This window comes from Xyrauchen texanus, chromosome 5 (assembly GCF_025860055.1).
Source record: "Xyrauchen texanus isolate HMW12.3.18 chromosome 5, RBS_HiC_50CHRs, whole genome shotgun sequence".
Lineage (NCBI taxonomy): Eukaryota > Metazoa > Chordata > Actinopteri > Cypriniformes > Catostomidae > Xyrauchen > Xyrauchen texanus.
The window spans coordinates 13,734,229-13,751,809 of record NC_068280.1 but is presented as its reverse complement, the minus strand read 5'-3'; the positions used below and the strand labels follow the sequence as shown (position 1 = coordinate 13,751,809).

The 17,581-nt window shown below is 40.5% G+C and overlaps 1 protein-coding gene across 1 annotated transcript; it reads left to right on the top strand.

Moving 5' to 3' along the window:
* Positions 1-933: 933 nt before the first annotated feature.
* LOC127643855 (von Willebrand factor A domain-containing protein 7-like) lies at positions 934-17,314 on the top strand. Its single transcript, XM_052126771.1, is given in 16 exon segments — positions 934-1,140; positions 2,026-2,263; positions 2,266-2,318; positions 10,285-10,378; positions 10,524-10,652; positions 10,856-11,042; positions 13,218-13,387; positions 13,551-13,663; positions 13,907-14,023; positions 14,155-14,364; positions 14,628-14,760; positions 14,904-15,056; positions 15,199-15,285; positions 15,584-15,855; positions 15,942-16,235; positions 16,672-17,314. Coding segments are annotated over 16 exon segments (2,841 nt in total). The 5' UTR covers positions 934-945; the 3' UTR covers positions 17,068-17,314.
* Positions 17,315-17,581: the final 267 nt, after the last annotated feature.

Sequence of the window (17,581 nt, the reverse complement as noted above, 5' to 3'; positions counted from 1 at the left end):
AATTCAAAAGTTATAAATTTTATGACACAGGTAATGATTGCTAAAGAATGCCAAAGAAGTGTCAAAGAAGTTTGAGAAGACCAAACAAGTTACCCAATTATCTCTGCTCTACAGCACATGCACACAGAACATATTTAAGCAAGTTCTGTGCAAGTTTTTATTATTAACTACTTTGCAGTTACTTATTGTCTCATGAATCAGTCAGACTCCTAGAAAGGATGTCACAGACAGTTTATGCAAGATAAGTTTTGCAATATTTTGCTGTTAACTGTGTCTTGCATTGATACAGGCCATTAAGTGTTGTCAAGGATACAGAGGCGAGTCAAGTTTGTTGACTGTTTGACCAAACAAAAGGTACACATTATATTGAAAAGAGCACAATCAACCATTATGTTTAATAAGGAAGTTGACTTAATACCTTTCTTGTAATCACACACACTTACTATAAATATTATCATTCATGCACTCCCTTATGTCACGTCACAAGATGTGACATACAGAAGTATAAATATTCTGACAAAGGCTCTGCATAAGTTATTCACACACAAAATCTGTGAAAAGGTAATCAAATTCTTCTCTAAATTTAACACTTTTTATTTGAAATATTTGTCTGATTGTGTAATATGTCATATTTTGTGAGGTTAAAGACAATGGCTAAATTCACTGCAGAATCAATTCTATATTCAAATCAAACGTTTCATTAAATGCTTGTAAATTCTCCTTTCTGTCTTATCTCTTTGCTACTTCTGCAATTCTTGTTAGTTGTTTCTCATCCAACTTGTACTCTGTTAGCCTTAATGTGATCCGATTAGAGATTTCTCTCACTATTCAGTTTTCATAATTAAACTTATACTCAATGGACTTGACCAGCGAAGAGGTTTAATCTGCAGATGTTAAATTCTCATACTGTGAATTTTCCCATAGCATCAATGATTGAGGAGAGTCATGGTTTCACTTGTTGTAGTGGCAATATTTTTCCTTTGGAGGATCCTCTTGCAAACCCCCCAGGCAGCAGCATTTATACCACTATTTTCTGAATCCATCACCCACCGAAAAATCACTCAGATGGCCATCCTCTACAAAACTGCAGAAGTGTGTCGTGACATAGCCACTGCCAAGGGGCAAGTCTTCACACTAGCTGTAAGAGGAGTAAACCAGAATTTATTTTTTTATTATTATTATTTATTTTAATTGTGACTAGGATTGAATAACATGAATTTATTTTGTCTTACCACTTACCAAGTCAGTATTTAATATTAAAGTGATAGTTCCCCAAAACTTCTGTGATCGTTTACCCTGGTGTCATTCCAAACTTTATTTTGTTTTTGTCTGTGGAACACAGAAGGAGATATTTAGCAGAATGTTGGAAATATGGGGACATGTAAGTTCCATTTTCCAGGTGAAATGTCCACAGAGGGGTGCCAAAAGCAAGATGTTTTCAGCTGTACAAGCTGGTTAGGTTAGCATGGTATGGTTAACCCTTACCATCTGTGGAGTAAAAATTGCAACCTCAATTTCTATGCATTTCTATTCTGTTTCTATGATCTGACCCGGGGTATCCTACGCTACTGATGTAATTTATTTCCAGTCACGCTACAGGGGAAGGTAAATATGCTGAAGCCGATGCAAAGATTTCTGATAGGAAATTGTCGGTGTGTCAGCATAATGTGGCTAAGCCTAATGTACTGGAACTGTCTGAAGTAACATGCCAACATCCCATGCTATCATGTTGGAATGAGAACCAGGGACAGCTGTGGTCACTATTCACTTTCATTTTATGGAAAAGAGCAGCTTAGATATTCTGCTAGATAACTCCTTTTGTTTTTCACAAAATTAAGAAAGTCATACAGTTTTGGAATAACTTGAGGGTGAGTAAACTATGTCTGGACTTCATGTTTGGGCCAACTCTTCATGTAACCAAAATACAGTATATTGGGTAGAAAATTATACAGAATTAAAAACACAACATTGTGGAAAGGTTGGTGGTGCCAAACTTTTCTTCACTTCCTCTCATCTCACCTCCAGATCAACAATAGACTGACTGCATCTGCTGTCAAAAGAGCCTGCTCACAATCAGATGCTTCATCTTCTGTTCTCTCTGCACTCAGTTTTGATTCAGCTATTGCTCTGATTTATCTAAGCAATGCAGCCATTGATGGACAGTTCATACTGAGTGCACAACATCACATAGATAATGAGTCTTTCAGAGAGGGGCGGGACCTCATCACTCAGGGCGTGGCTGCAGTGAAAGCCAACATGCGGAAGGGAGCTACATCTATGCTCGTATCAGTCTGGGGGCTGTATGTCATACTTTACAGGTATGTTACAAATGAATACAGTAGGATACAATATATGGGTCAGCTTATTTTTTTTCACAAGTGAACTAATTCCTGGAAGTTTGAAAATGCAGGGTTTTTTTTTATCAAAATGGCTTATTATTGTAAATCTGCACGAGTATAATTTTATGAGGTGCTTATTTTCCTTTCCCTTATTTATTTCAAATAAATAAATAATTATGTTCTACAATACCTCACACAATGACAATGTTAGTCTCTCACAATATCCTCTGAAATATAAGCATGAATTAACTTTACAATTCACATGTGGTCAATTATCACAAAGCCTCACAATTGCACAGCCTCTGAAAAACACCCTGCACATTTTCCCCAGATTTCTTGATAATCAATTACATTCACAATCCATTTAAAATCCAAAATTCTAATTGCTGAAATTTCATTGTATAACTAGGATTTGTCAGCAAGTTAAAGGTGCACTCAGTAATATTTTCCTCATAAAAAGATTATCTCCTAAAGACATGAATCGTAATTTTGCAATATATATTGTAAATCATGACCACTCACATTAAAATGAAGACTCCAGTCATATTAGTAACCTTATAAAAGCTGTTTTATTCTACATGGAGAGGGTCCGCACATGGAGGCTGCCATTTAAGAATTACATGACCAGCCTAATAGTACTCGCTTAATCTCAGTAACTGTCCTGTTATTTGACACTCACTCATTGATTAAAGTAATCATGGCTAACTGTGAACACTTAATATCTACATTGGCATCTGAAACTGAAAACTTTTGATTTTAAAAGGAGTCAGTGTAAGCAGGGGCATGGCCAGACAATGTGCTTTGCCACCCCACTTGCCACACCAACTCGGACACAATTTCTGGTTGCCGCCCCTCACTACACTCTTGCCCCTCCTTTGCCACCATGTGCATAAAATCCTGGACACACCAGTGTCTTAGTCCAAGAAGACACAAACACAAAAGCGACTGAGTGCACCTTTAAAGGGGCCTGGATGCAGCATCATTCAAACACAATAGTTTTCAACCGATGTCATTGAAGAAATTCACCATTTCCAGTCAGCCATGATTAATTCATGAGTGAAATTGTTTCATAACAGGGCGAGTAATATTTGGCTGGTCATGTGATCCTAACATCGCAGGACCTTCTCCATGTAGAATAAAACCGCTTTTATATGATTTCTTAAATGACTGGTGTCTTCATTGCATGTGAGTTGCCATAATTATATACAGTATGCTTTAAAATAACTATTAATTTTTTAGGAATAAAACTTTTTAATTGGGGAAAAAATTACAGAGTGCAACTTTAAAATAGAAAATATTTATTCTAGGCATACACAGAAGACCTTATGACCATTTGACATATTCACACCAAACGATTCAGAAGTAAAAACAATTTTTACTCTAAACCAAATGGTTCCTGAGTTACAAGAAAAACGTAATTTAAACATAACCTTGTATTAGGGGATGTCTGTAGTGTCTCTACACTTACAGTCTCTGTCTCTTCTAGGAAAGAAAAATAATTAAAAAGAGGAATCAGAATAAGTATAATAAAATTGCAGGGAAAAAACTCAATACAACGTAACTAAATTAGGTAATTTAGCTTAACCTAACCTAACCTAAATACCAAATTTTAAAAGTGAAATGTAGGAGTGTGATTTTTAACTTTTAAGAGAAGAATATTGTGTATGACAATGTGGACCAATGTCAGCACTTTTGAAAATAAGACTTTCTAAGTCTCAGTGGTTCTTTTTCTAACTACGTTCAGTGTTTCACTTCGGGAACCGCTTTGGGCGTGACCAACTACGGGAACTCAAAAGCTGTCCCTGACAGAAAGGCCAACCTGTGATCATGCTCCGCCCTACCTATATCACTGCAGTCGAATGCTCCTGATGTCATTCGCACTTTCTTCCCATGAGGGACTACATCAAGCTTCCTCAGCACATCAGGAAAACATTTCAGATTTCGCTGAACTGTTCATTTCTCGAGGCGTTATGCGTCAAAGTGAGCCTCCCACACCAAAAGGCTAACATGTTGCGTCAAGTCTTCTGGACCTTAATCCTGCTCTTAAACCATTATGCTGACAGCCATCACCCCAATAAAGGGGATGTGTCGAAAGATAAGGAGGATGCATCCTGCCCTTGTCCATCGTCATGTGGAGCTATGATCTCTGCTATCCGAAGGGACAGAGAGGGACCTTTATGATGGGAAAAATATGCAGCCTGTGCAGCCCCTGCCAGACAACTACACCCATTATTTTGTAATTACAAAACAGGAGGGCACATCACTTCGCCCGATCCTGGCTCTACGGGTGTTAAACAAATCTGTCAGACGCATACTTTCTCATAGACTTTTACCCCTCACACTGGAAATTCCTCAGGTTGCACAGCCTTCGAATTTCAAACTAAGCAATTTGTTTTGTCTTTAGCCACACAGGTTTCCTGCAAATGTATGGAAGCAGCTCTATCCTCGTTGAGTAACAACGTATACAGAAGGCGGGTGTAACGCTTGGGTGTGAAAGGCGGGTGTAACGCTTGGGTGTGGAAGGCGGAGCCATGGAAGGCTCTGGGGGCTGAGCCGTGGAAGGCAGAGCCACAGGCGCTGGCTCGCTGACCGTGGCAGGCATGGGCTCTGGCTCGCTGACCGTGGCCGCTACTGCTGACTGCAGCAGTGAATCGACCACTGGAAACAGGATAGGATGAGCAAACACTGGAGTGACATCAAACATAACAATACATGACTACAAACATAACAATCCAAATGTAACAATCCAAGGACTGACAACAACTAAGCTAAACTAAATGGTATATAGGGGGATAATGGAGTGATTAGGGCAGTGACTTCTGGGAAATGTAGTGAGGGAGAGAACTTAAAAATAAGAGTCCTTGAACGTGGAGCAGACAGACGATGACATTACCCCCCCCTCTTTTAATGGGTTACTCCTGGCGCCCCAAGACAGATGACGGTAGGGAAACGCAGAAGAAAGGTCCCAGGAGGATGATCGGGGCCTGGGGGGCGGCTTCAGGGCTGGGAATGGATCAGGAGGCCTGAGAGGCAGCCACAGGTTAGGAACTGATTCAGGAGGCGTCTTCAGGACAGGGACTGGTTCTGGATGCCTGGGAGTTGGCCACAGGGCAAGGACTGGTTCTGGAGGCCTGGGAGTGGGCGGAGCCATGGAAGGCTCTGTGGGCAGAGCAGTGGAAGGCGGAGCCATGGAAGACTCGGGGCTTAGAGCCTTGGAGAGCACTGGCAGAAACTGAAGAGAAGGTGCCCTCTTCCTTCTCCTTCTCCTTCGGCCAGCAGGGAGCGTGGTTACGTGGACGGTCGAGGCTACAGGCACCGGCTCTGGGACGGTCGAGGCTACAGGCGCTGGCTCGCTGACCGTGGCAGGCATGGGCTCTGGCTCGCTGACCGTGGCCGCTACTGCTGACTGCAGCAGTGAATCGACCACTGGAAACAGGATAGGATGAGCCCCCCCCCAAAAAAAATTTTTTTTAGGGTTGTTGAATGGAGTGGAGTTACCTTGGAGACAGGGGCCGTGGAAGGCCTGGAGACAGGGGCTGTGCAAGGCCTGGAGACAGGTAGTATTGGTCAGTCCTTCTGTAACGCCTGGTGTCCTAGGAGTCAAGAGACACAGGAGTAGGAACTTTAAATCCTTTATTCACCAAGCTGGAGTACAGCAAACACTGGAGTGACATCAAACATAACAATACATGACTACAAACATAACAATCCAAACGTAACAATCCAAGGACTAAGCAAAACTAAAGGCTAATATACACTTGGGATTAAACAAGGGAATATCCCCACAGGTGGGGATAATGATGGAGTGATTAGTGCAGTGACTTCTGGGAAATGTAGTGAGGGAGAGAACTTCAAAATAAGAGTCCTTGAACGTGGAGCAGACAGACTATGACAGCGGGAGCACACTGTACGATTTTGGCCATGATTCTGCCATCTGAGAAGAATTTCGGTAATCCTAAAAGATTTCACTAGTCGCAGGCAAAATCGGCAATCTTAAAATGTTCAGTGTGATATGCTCACAGACGGCCGACAAATAGCCTTTGCTATGATCTTCAGCCTCTGAAGATTGGGCAGTGTCAGAAATTTTGCATCGCAGCTGAATAGTGTAACTGCTATTATGACGGCCAGATGAAATATTCCGCTCTTCTCTCGCACATTCACTTGGAAAGAAACGTGCTCTGCCTTTGCACCACCATAGCAAAATTTGTGCCCAGTTATCACTCTACTCAAGCACTTTTCAATTTGATATAAAAAGCTGTAATAAATAAATAAGCAGAAAATACTTGGAGAAATGTGTAACACGTCAGCAATATGAAAGCACTATTCTCTGAAATAAAAAAAATACAGAGCTTAGGCTACAAAACAAAAAAAATAAATGATTGCATTTAACTATTTACAATAGTTATTTTAATAACTATTTTACTTTTAATATATTTACTTTAAACGTCTGTAAACTTCTTTAGTTAAGATTCACACCTCTCCAATTTTATTTATAAATAAATAAAATAGAAAGATTTAACAATTTATACTGGTAAGTATTTATGGGATGTTTTAATCCAAATCAGCAAATATAGTTGGATACAATTATAGAAATCTATGTCATGTTTGTGCATCATCCATAGGGAATTTAGCATGGAATTCAAAATAAGTATTGTTACATAGAGAGGAGTGCGGTGAAAATGTGCAGTTGTTTGGAATGAGCAAACTTGTTCCCCCATCCCTACCAGCATGTCGAGGGGTGAGAGCAGAAGGTGTTGCTATATCCTCTGGATGTATCCATGTTTCTGTTAGTGTGAGGATGCTGAGGGCGGACTGAGTGGCAAAGGCTGAAATTAAGTCAGCTTTATTCACAGCTGACTGGCAGTTCCAGAGTCCAACTGAAAAATAGATTGGAGCAGGTGCTGAAGTACAAAGTGGTCGTAGGTTGTGTGGGTTGCGTTGTGTCCTGCATCTATATCATGTAAACTTTCTGTAACAGATAACAGGGATGAGCTTGAGGGCACATGTTATGTGTGAAGTAGACATAAGGAACAATGTAGCACACACACACACACGCTTAACCGACGCTTGTTCAACACAGTACAACACAGCAAACAAACAGCACAAGTCTAGCAATGAATACTACTCTAATTCAAAGTGAAACAATGAAATAAACACACACTTACACGCAACTGCAGATTCCTGTAGATAGATCTCTTGATATCTGGCAACCCAAAAAACAGCTAATTTAAAGAATGTTTTTTAATGTTTATTTAGAGAATTAAAATATTTTACTTGATTAGTTAAATATATAAGTAATTGTAACATATTCAATGGAAAGGAGGAGGCGAGAACCGGCTTGACAAAATAAATAATAGTTTTAATGATAAACTTAAAAAAGACAAACACACACATGATATCTCTCTCTCCCGCACAATCCTCCGCAGTCAGCCTTTATCCCTCTCGGAGGCTTGATTAGCCTGATAAGGGACCGGGTGTGTATGATCACGCCCCGCCCCGCCCTCCGCCCTGCCACATTCCTCCCTCGTTCTCTCAGGCAGGGGAGCCCCCGGCATGATGTACATCCCCCTTCCCTTGGGAGGTGCGTGCCTCTTGCCCCGTCTGCCGGCAGGTCATCCCCGTCTACCTGGACGAGGGAGGGGACAAGGGGAGGGAAACTGAAATAATGAAATGGGGGGGTACTTCCTGTAACAGTGTAGTACCCCCCCCCCCCCCCAAAAAAAAACACTGTAAAATTTAAATGAGAGGGAAAAGGCCAACATGGAGTGGCAGTGAGAGAGAGAGGAGAGAGAGATTAAAAAAAACACTTACTCGCCAGTTCTCCGATACGCTGTAGCTTGTTCCTCGGCCACTCCTCCACCCTCTAACGGACAACAGCCATGCCTCTCTGGGCGGATCGGAGGCAGTCCTCCAGCCCCTGGCAGACGGAACGCCCCGCCGCATTCTCGGGGAACAGAAGGGGTCTCCCCCCTGGCAGCGGTTCTCCCACTCCAGGTGGTTGGCAGCGAGCCCCTCCCCACTCGCAGTCGGCGGTCTCAGACTCCGCCGCATTTCAGCGGCTGGTAGGTGACTCCTCCGCCCCTGGCAGCGCCCCTGACCGCTCCAGGTGGTCAGTTAGGAGCCCCTTCTTCCCTCGCGGTCGGCGGCCGACGTCTTCTTCCAGGCGGCCAGGCTCCTCGTCCCCTGGCAGATGGCCGTGGCTGCTCCGTTGGGGTGGACGGTTGTGGCGAGAACTCTACTACGGCGTATCCCTCCTCCTTCCTGGATTTCGGCACCAGTGTAACGTATTCAATGGAAAGGAGGAGGCAAGAACCGGCTTCACAATATAAATAATAGTTTTAATGATAAACTTAAAAAAGACAAACACACACATGACGGACATGTCCGTAAACTATCTCTCTCTCCCACACAATCCTCCGCAGTTGACCTTTATCCCTCTCGGAGGCTTGATTAGCCTGATAAAGGACCGGGTGTGTATGATCACAACCCGGCCCTGCACTCTGCCCTGCCACAGTAATATATGACAAGATTAAACTTAAGGGGATGTTGGGAGGGGGGGTAGGTGTTACAATGGAGATGCTTTGTGTAATTTCTTTCATCCCCCCCGCATTGCCCCATAACTCGAACTCTGGACATACTATGTATTCTGCAAGATTTGTTGGACAAAGGGAAGGTTTTTCCACAATCAAAGACTACTAGGCTGCTATTTTGGCTTGTTATGTTGGGTTTAGTAACTAGCCTGTGGGTCAGAACCCCTTAATCGGCTGCTGTATGAAGGGTGCACATCACAAAAGTCTATAGTTTATAATTTAACTATAAACAACGTCTATACGTCTATAGTTTTAGATGCCCATTCTTACCACCCTTTTGAACTGTTTTAGGGGGTTAGGTTAAAGTTTCTCTCTCTCTAAAGACTTTTCACTAGCTTTGGCGACCCCTAAACGTGTAAGTGAACTGCATGCTCTGTCTATAAGTCCATTGTGTTTGCAATTTGTCTCGGGGTGTACCAAGGTTTGTTTATGACCAAACCTGCTTTCGTGCAGAAGGTAGTAAATTTGGATTATTGGTGCTCAACTGCGGAGTTGGCATCTTTCCACCCCCCTCCATTCTCCTCAACGGAGGACAGAGGTTGAATTCCTTATGCCCAGTTCGGGCTCTTCGTATGTACAATATGTGTACAGAACAGCGGATTTCAGAAAACATGACCAGTTGTTTGTGTCATGGGCCACTCCCCATAAAGGGAAGCCATTGTCCCATCTGTGGCTGTTCTATTGGATCATAGATGCTATATTTTTAGCCTTCAGGTGTAAGGTCTCTCAACCACTAGCTGGTTGGCTCTGCTTAACTGTGTCTTTGTCCAGGAGATCGGCAGCTCCTGCAGCTAGCTGGTCTACCCCACATATATTTGTGCGGTTATACAGGTTGGATGTATCTGAGCTATGCAGTGCAATCCAGGAGTGGTCTATATCTTCCATAGTGAAACACCAAAACAAAGATGAAAAAAGAATGACGGGTAATGCATTTAACCCAAGGTTCTTTGATAACAGAGTGAGGTTTTTCACCAAAACTTCCCTCCTTGCACAGTTATGGGAAGAAACCTCTTTAGAATTATATCAGAAGCTGTCAACTGCAGTGTTATATCGGTAGGATGGAGCCTGATCACAGGTCAACCTGTCTGTCACCTAAACACTCTGTGTTGTTGGATAACTTAAGACCAGCAAATCAAAAACATGTTTGTGTACAGGATTTTTATAGCCACAGTAACTAGGTGGAACTGAGCAGACATCTGTCAGGGACAGACGTGGTGTCATTGGAGCTTCCACTGTTGGTCATCATTTATACCAAAAGATTTAAAACACTATGACTGAATTCCAAGCTTTTTCAAGTATGCACTGTATTGTTGGATACTTTAAGACAAACAACGTAAATACATGTTTGTGTACAGGATTTTTATAGCCACAGTAACTGGGTGGAACTGGCCAACACTGCGCCATTCAGAAATCTGATCAGACCTGACCTTCCCCTCGACAACCTAGCAGGTATAGTGGAAAAAAAGTTTAAAAATGCTTTGTATTGCATTAATTTTTATTTTCAGCTACGTTATCATCTATGAAAGGCAACAATTTTTGCCACACTGTGAAAACTGTATAAACTCACATACAGTTATATTATATCTGCATGTAGGCCCCAACACACAGACATGCAGAAACTGCATTGGGACAAACTGTGGTGACAACATTCTGCCAGAAATATTGCTGCAGAAGAAATTAACTTCAGGATATTTTGGCTATTTCTCCTCCCAAAAACCTGCAGGTAAAGAAGTTTATCATGCCATGCATAAGCATAGGTAGCCTTTCAGGATATTGCCAGCCAGCAAACTTTGTTTAATCCAGTTATGACACCCCTGTACATCATTATAGAGCTCTTGATGGCTGGAATTCAGACCACAAAGCCGTTCATGCACAAAAAGTTGTTTTTGTTTAAAAAAATAAAATGTACATTAAACTCTTTCTCAGGCAAGTGTAGCCATGGTGGCTGGTTTGACAGGACTAGTTCAAGTGAACCCACTGGAGGCATCAATAAGGATAAGATCAGCTCAAATCATGGCTTCCTTCACAATCGTGCTGCTGACATGGCCATCAACGCTACCATGGAACTACTGGACGACATCCGACTGGCCACAGGCAACCAAGACTTTCTTCGGTATGGGACCTTTTTTTTTAGACCATACATGTTTTGGTCTTTGAAAACTGTTAAAAGTGTCATGGAACACCCCTAGTTCAGCACCAGTCATTCACACCTGAGACTTTAAAAAGCTTTATGAAGGTGTGATAGTAGTGGGTGGTGGTGGGTTGAACATGGTTGAACATCAAAATGTGAGAACAACTTTTGAAACATTTTGCTGTAAATCAATCATGGGACAACAGTGTGAACATATGAAGAGTGAAGTTGATAGTTAATAGAATGCTTTGAAAATCAATGATTTGGATATTTTGTTTGAAAGTGTTTGAGGATAGTGAGAACAGCATTCAGAGCAGACAATGCCAAAAAAACAGCACTACTTTGAGACTTAACATAAGTTAGATATTGGAACGCTTACAAGGAATATTTCTGGTTTAATTCAAATTTAACTTAAAAAGCTAAACTCTTTATTTAAGAAACCCTAACTACACACTGTATCAAAATCATAGCCACAATACTTAAACATCATTTGTGTTAACATGACTCTAGTGTGCTAAAATCCCTTATTAACCTGGGCTGCATTTCCCCCAAAGCATCGCAAGCACAGTAAGTTGATCGTAGAGATAATTGGTGCCAATGGTTTCTAAAATCTACTTAGGTTTACAATGCTTTTGGGAAACGCATCCCATGTCTGTGTAAAGTTATCCTGTATTTCAACTTTGTTGTCATAACAATGTTAAGCCAGTAAACTATGTAGGCTTAAATGCCAATAATTTAGCATGATGTAAAGGATACCAAAAATAGAGCTGACGTGACTGAGTTTTTCAGTTTTAATCACTGTTTTATTAAAAAGATAGGAGAGATCAAGGTGAATCTCCACCATTTACAGATTTTTTTAAACATTGATGGATAATTACAAATGCTTTCCATCCTTTCGACATATCAAAAAGAAACAAGAAAACCATTTAAACCTAGTTAATCAGTTTTGATTTCACACTGTCTCTCTCACTTCGGCAGTGTGTGTGACCAGCCCTGTTTATTGCCTGGAATTAAAGATACGTTTAGGGCGATCCGATCACAAGCAGACAGGTTCCATCAACGTTTATAGACACATCTTCAATTACACCTGATCATAATATGCATCTCTTTAGACCACTTCTGTTCAGATTTTGAGGGGAGTGTCTCTGATTTCTCTATTGCATACATCAATCATTACAGTATGTCAGTGTACTGCATGATAATAAAGTGCATGTTATGCAAATTATGAGTACAAAAGCTTGAAAAAATCTGCTCACCGTTTATGCAACTTAAGCATTTAATCTTAGTACAAACATGACATTAAGAGCAGAATTCTGTTATTTTATTGGAGTACCTGTTTTAAATGAGGTGATGTGTTGCTTCTCATCTGTGTCACTTGAAGTTGATATCAGGTACACTGAAGTTCCATGCAGTCTTGTGCATGAGTCTATGTGCGTTTTCACATTTTCTGACCTGATGGTTGATTGACAGGTAGAACTTTCACCCTAGAACTCCTTGGTTTCACCAGACTTGCAATTGAGTTGAAAATCTTTTATATGTATATCCTATGTAATGTACTGTATGTGCCAATATAATGGACTACGGTCCATTCTGACGAGTGATTTTGATCTCACCATGGTGTTTAGTGCAGAAGTCCTCTCTCCTATCTGTTCCACGAGTGGTGTTGAACTTGCGCCAGAAACGCTGTTACAATTACTCCATGAGTGTTTTTTAAATATTTGCTGCAATGTGATCTCATGCATAAGGCAGTGCAGTGATTGGATGGAAGCATTCCTTCTCATGAATAATGTGGAGAAACAGTCAGAATTTAATGATATAGACATGTACTCTTTAACCACTCACATCTCAGACTTATGCATTTACCTCATATGTTGTGACATTGCTTCAATGTCACAACATATGACTGGAAGAATAAAATGGCTCGAGAAAAAAAACACTTTCACTATCATTGTTTTCAGTTGTGTGCCACGTGTACATAACTGTTAACATCTAAATTTGGGGGGGTTTCATGACCCTTTAAACTTTTGTCCAGTTAAATTAAAATGATATTAAAATTATTCCTAATCACATATTAAAGCTATTGTGGAATTACTTATTACAATTATATTTAAATATAAAGGATGTAATTTACTTGAGATTTCTTTCTTACTTTTTCAGATTGATGGGCATCAGTCAGACCTCAGTGCTGGCTTTTGTGATTGACACCACAGGCAGTATGTCTGATGACATTGCAGAGGCCAAGAGAGTGTCCTTCAGTATCATAGATAGCAGGAAAGGAACACCAGAAGAGCCTTCAGAGTACATTCTAGTCCCATTTAATGATCCAGGTAGACCTATTGCTTTTAATCCTTATATAACTAAGTTAAAAGTAAACTGTGGATATTCCTCTTCCTGTAGAGTTTGATAGTGATGTGTGTGTGTGTGTGTGTGTGTGTGTGTGTGCGTTCGTGCGCGCGTGCCTGCGTGCGTGCGTGTGTGTTATGACCACAGGTTTTGGACCTCTGGTGAGGACTGAAAATGCAGATATTTTCAAAGAGAGAATAAATTCTCTTTCAGCATCTGGTGGAGGAGACCTTCCTGAGATGTGCTTATCAGGACTGCTGGTGGGTGCATGACTGTGTGTATAGTTATATAATTTGGAAAATTGTTGTAAACCTTCATTTAGATTGAGAAAATTACTGATATAGTAATATAGTAAGATGTAATTAATAAGATGCCTAAATTTGGAATAAATTGTTAAGCATATCTCAGCTAGGTTGAGCACTGAAAGAACTATAAAGCCAGATTACATTTTATTTTATTAAATTGAATCTTAAAAGTTATTCTTTTGTCTCATGTTTCTCAAGTTGGCATTGGCAGGAGCTCCTCCATCTTCTGAGATTTTTGTTTTCACTGATGCTTCAGCAAAGGACTCAGAATTAAAAAGCACAATTGAGGCCATGATAGAAAGCACCAAGTCAACAGTGAGTTTTTGCAAAACACTTTTGTGTCATTACAGCTTCATTTGTGAAAGTGATGCTGAAAATGTCTGAAATTGTATTTCTTCTCCATTTCTCTCTATCTACTCTCTGTCCTCTCTCTTCCCACTAACCAGGTCACTTTCTTGCTGACGAACCCCTCCTCATTCCGTAAAAGAAGGGGTGTCTCAGATTCTCAACAGTTTTCATCAAGAGCAATGTTTCAGTCTGAAATACAGTTGTACAGAGATTTGGCCTATGTTTCTGGTGGACAAGCCATAGAGGTCATGAAGACCACACTGTCTCAGGCCACTGCAGTCATTACAGATACATCTACCTCAGCCCGAGTATGTTCCAATAATGCCAATTAAGGCATTCACCCAAAAATTTAAATTCTGTCATCATCTTCTCACCTTCATGTCAGTCGACACCCAAATAATTTTTCATTTGTCATGGAGAATGTCAGAATTTAGATGAATGTCCTAGATTATATTTTGGAATTAATGATTTGAGCAGTATGTACCCCATTCTATTTGCAACATTTTCTCAAACTTGGATGAATTTCTTACTAAACGAATGTAATTATGACACATTGCTGTGTTTCTTGAAGGTGACCATTCTTCAGGTAGTGAGAAATCCAAGCAGGGCTGAAAACTTTTCTTTTGTGTTGGATGAGTCCCTGTCCAATGTGACTGTGTATGTGACTGGGGTCTCCCCAGTTTTTACCATCTACAGTCCCACAGGTAATCAAAATATTTCTGAACAGAATGATCAAATATTATTTGTTAATATGGGAATTTTATTTGCTACAGTAAAAAAAAACTCAAGATATAAGCATATTTCAGACACCACAATTATTGTCAAAATGGTTTCCCCTGACTTTCAGGTGTGTCTCAGTCAAATTCAGAGGCAGATGGCCTGCTGGGTAGCATCCAGTCTGTGGGGAATTTGTGGAGAGTAAAACTCAACTCTGACAACCAAACAGGGGAATGGAGGATTAGCATTAACTCTATAGGCTCCTACACCCTTAAAGTCATTGGTAAGGTTTTTATCTGCCATTATCTCACTGTTATGTCTAAGTAGCTAGTTGGTTAGTATGAGTCTAACTAGTATATATTTTTTTTATTTAATCAATAACATTTTATAATTAAACATTAAATATTTTTTAATTTTGAATACAGGTCAGAGTTCTGTGGACTTTCTCTTTAACTTTGTGGAGCGATCTGAGCGAGGTGACTTTACACCGAAAGACAATCGCCCTTTCACTGGTACAACACCATCTTCTTCATATGATATATATTGATCATCAATATACACTTATGTAAAACTGAACGTAAAAATTACTTTTGTTTTAAAGTTACAGAATACATTTGTTTGATAACAAATCAGTAATCTCAACTGACCACAACAGAGCCCCTGTTTATCAATTCTGAAGAAAGCATTCTTCATCCAGACAGGATATTATAATTTTTATTATTTTTAACCATCATCAATGTGAATGACCCATAAAGCAATAAAATACAGGGTTTAATATGATATGGTACTTTTTCTTTCTTTGCTGTTCAGGTAGGAATGCCACTTTGTTTCTCTCTCTGACCGGAGGAGACTCAGTAACAGTGACCGAAGTGCTTTTTGTCGAAGCTTCAGGATCTGGTGCTGTTAATGGAATCATCAAGTCAGTGGGTGGGACAGAGTTCCTAGTTGACTTTGAAAGAATCCCAGAGGGGGCATTTGTGGTCCAACTGAAGGGTCTGTTGAGTAGTTTATCTCGATCCTTGCCTAGCCGATTCCAGAGGCAGTCACCCACCCAGCAGATAGGATCTAGAGTTACCATCACGGTATAGTATAGAGTATATCTAGTATGGAACATCCAAAAACTTTTTGAGATATGCAAAATGCATTGACCATATCTGTTCCTTCTTAGGTCAAATCATATAGCAATATAGAGCCTGGAATCCCTTTCAATCTCAACTTTACATTGGCCAATAATGCTTCTGGAGGAAATTACACTATCCGAGCCAGAACTGACCGCAATTTCAGCGTGTCTGTCCCAAACTCCCTGAGCCTGGAGACAGGGGGCACCACTCAGGGAACTGTAAAACTGATCACACCCTCAAACACAGAGTCAGGGACAGATGCCACACTCACAATTGAGGCTGAAGCTCCAGGGTCAACTGACTCCAATTATGTGACACTGCGGCTCACCGTCATGGCAAAGGTATCTTTTTTGAGAGCTGCTGGGGGGGAAAAAACTGATTAACATCATTAAGCTTTACCTTAACTTGCCTAAAATGCATTTATATTTATTTTGTAACTGATCTCTGTTAAAGAGAGTAACATGATCATTTTCACTCTGCCTCTGTCATTAGTTTGTTAACAGTATTTGTGCCGTACACAGGATGCATTTTATTTGTTGTTTGTTTGCTCAAAAACAGCTAAATGCAGCACAGTGGAATGGAATAGAATGCAGTAGTCTTGAGATGCATTTTTGAGACACATTGCGACAGTCAAAAATGTCAGTCTAGTGCATGTCTGCATAGTTAGGGTAGTGCATAAAGACACAAGAATATTTCCTGTATAACAGCCCCTTTGTTTGGTTCTCTGAGTTATAACACCTAAATTCTCATTGAAAGAAGTATCCTTCTTTTTGGCAGGTAACAGATTTCTCAAGACCTGTCTTTCAGATAGTCAGCATCAAAGCTGACTGTGCTGTGGAATGCAGCAGATCATCATGGGAAATTTCTGCCAACTTGACGGATGGTAACGGTACAGGCATCGCCAGTGTGTACATCAACCGTGGCAATGGTTCCCTCAACACAAGTAATGTGTTGTTTGAGGATGGCACAAATGGGATTGTAGCTACCTACCATGCTTCCTGTTGTTCTAAGGAGGTAGAACTGGTAGCTGTGGACAGGGTGGGAAATGTTGGTACATATTTCACTTCTATAAAAACCCTCACTGCAAGGGCTGAAGCCAGTGGGTGGTACTCTGTCTCTTCCGCAATCTGTATATCTCTCTTGGGTTTATTTGTTTCCTTTAAAAATGTATGAGGGTAAATGAAGATGCATACTGAATTAACCGAACATTATTGTGAACTAAGAATTGTTGATTAACTTTCACAAACAGCGGTTTTAATTATATTGGGAAAAGTGCCTTTATAAATAATAAGAAAAATAATGTATATACATTGGTGGCCAACAGTTTAGAATAATGTACAGATTTTGCTTTTATGAAAAGAAATTGGTACTTTTATTCACCAAAGTGGTATTCAACTGATCACAATGTATAGTCAGGACATTAATAGCTTGAAAAATTACTAATAAAATGTGAAAAAAAATTCAGATCTTCTAAAACTACTTCAAAGAGTTCTCGTCAAAAAATCCTCCATGTGCAGCAATGACAGCTTTGCAGATCTTTGGCATTCTAGCTGTCCATTTGTCCAGATACTCAGGTGACATTTCACCCCATGCTTCCTGTAGCTCTTGCCATAGATGTCATGTCAGGCACTTCTCACACACCTTACAGTTTAGCTGATCCCACAAAAGCTCAATGGGGTTAAGATCC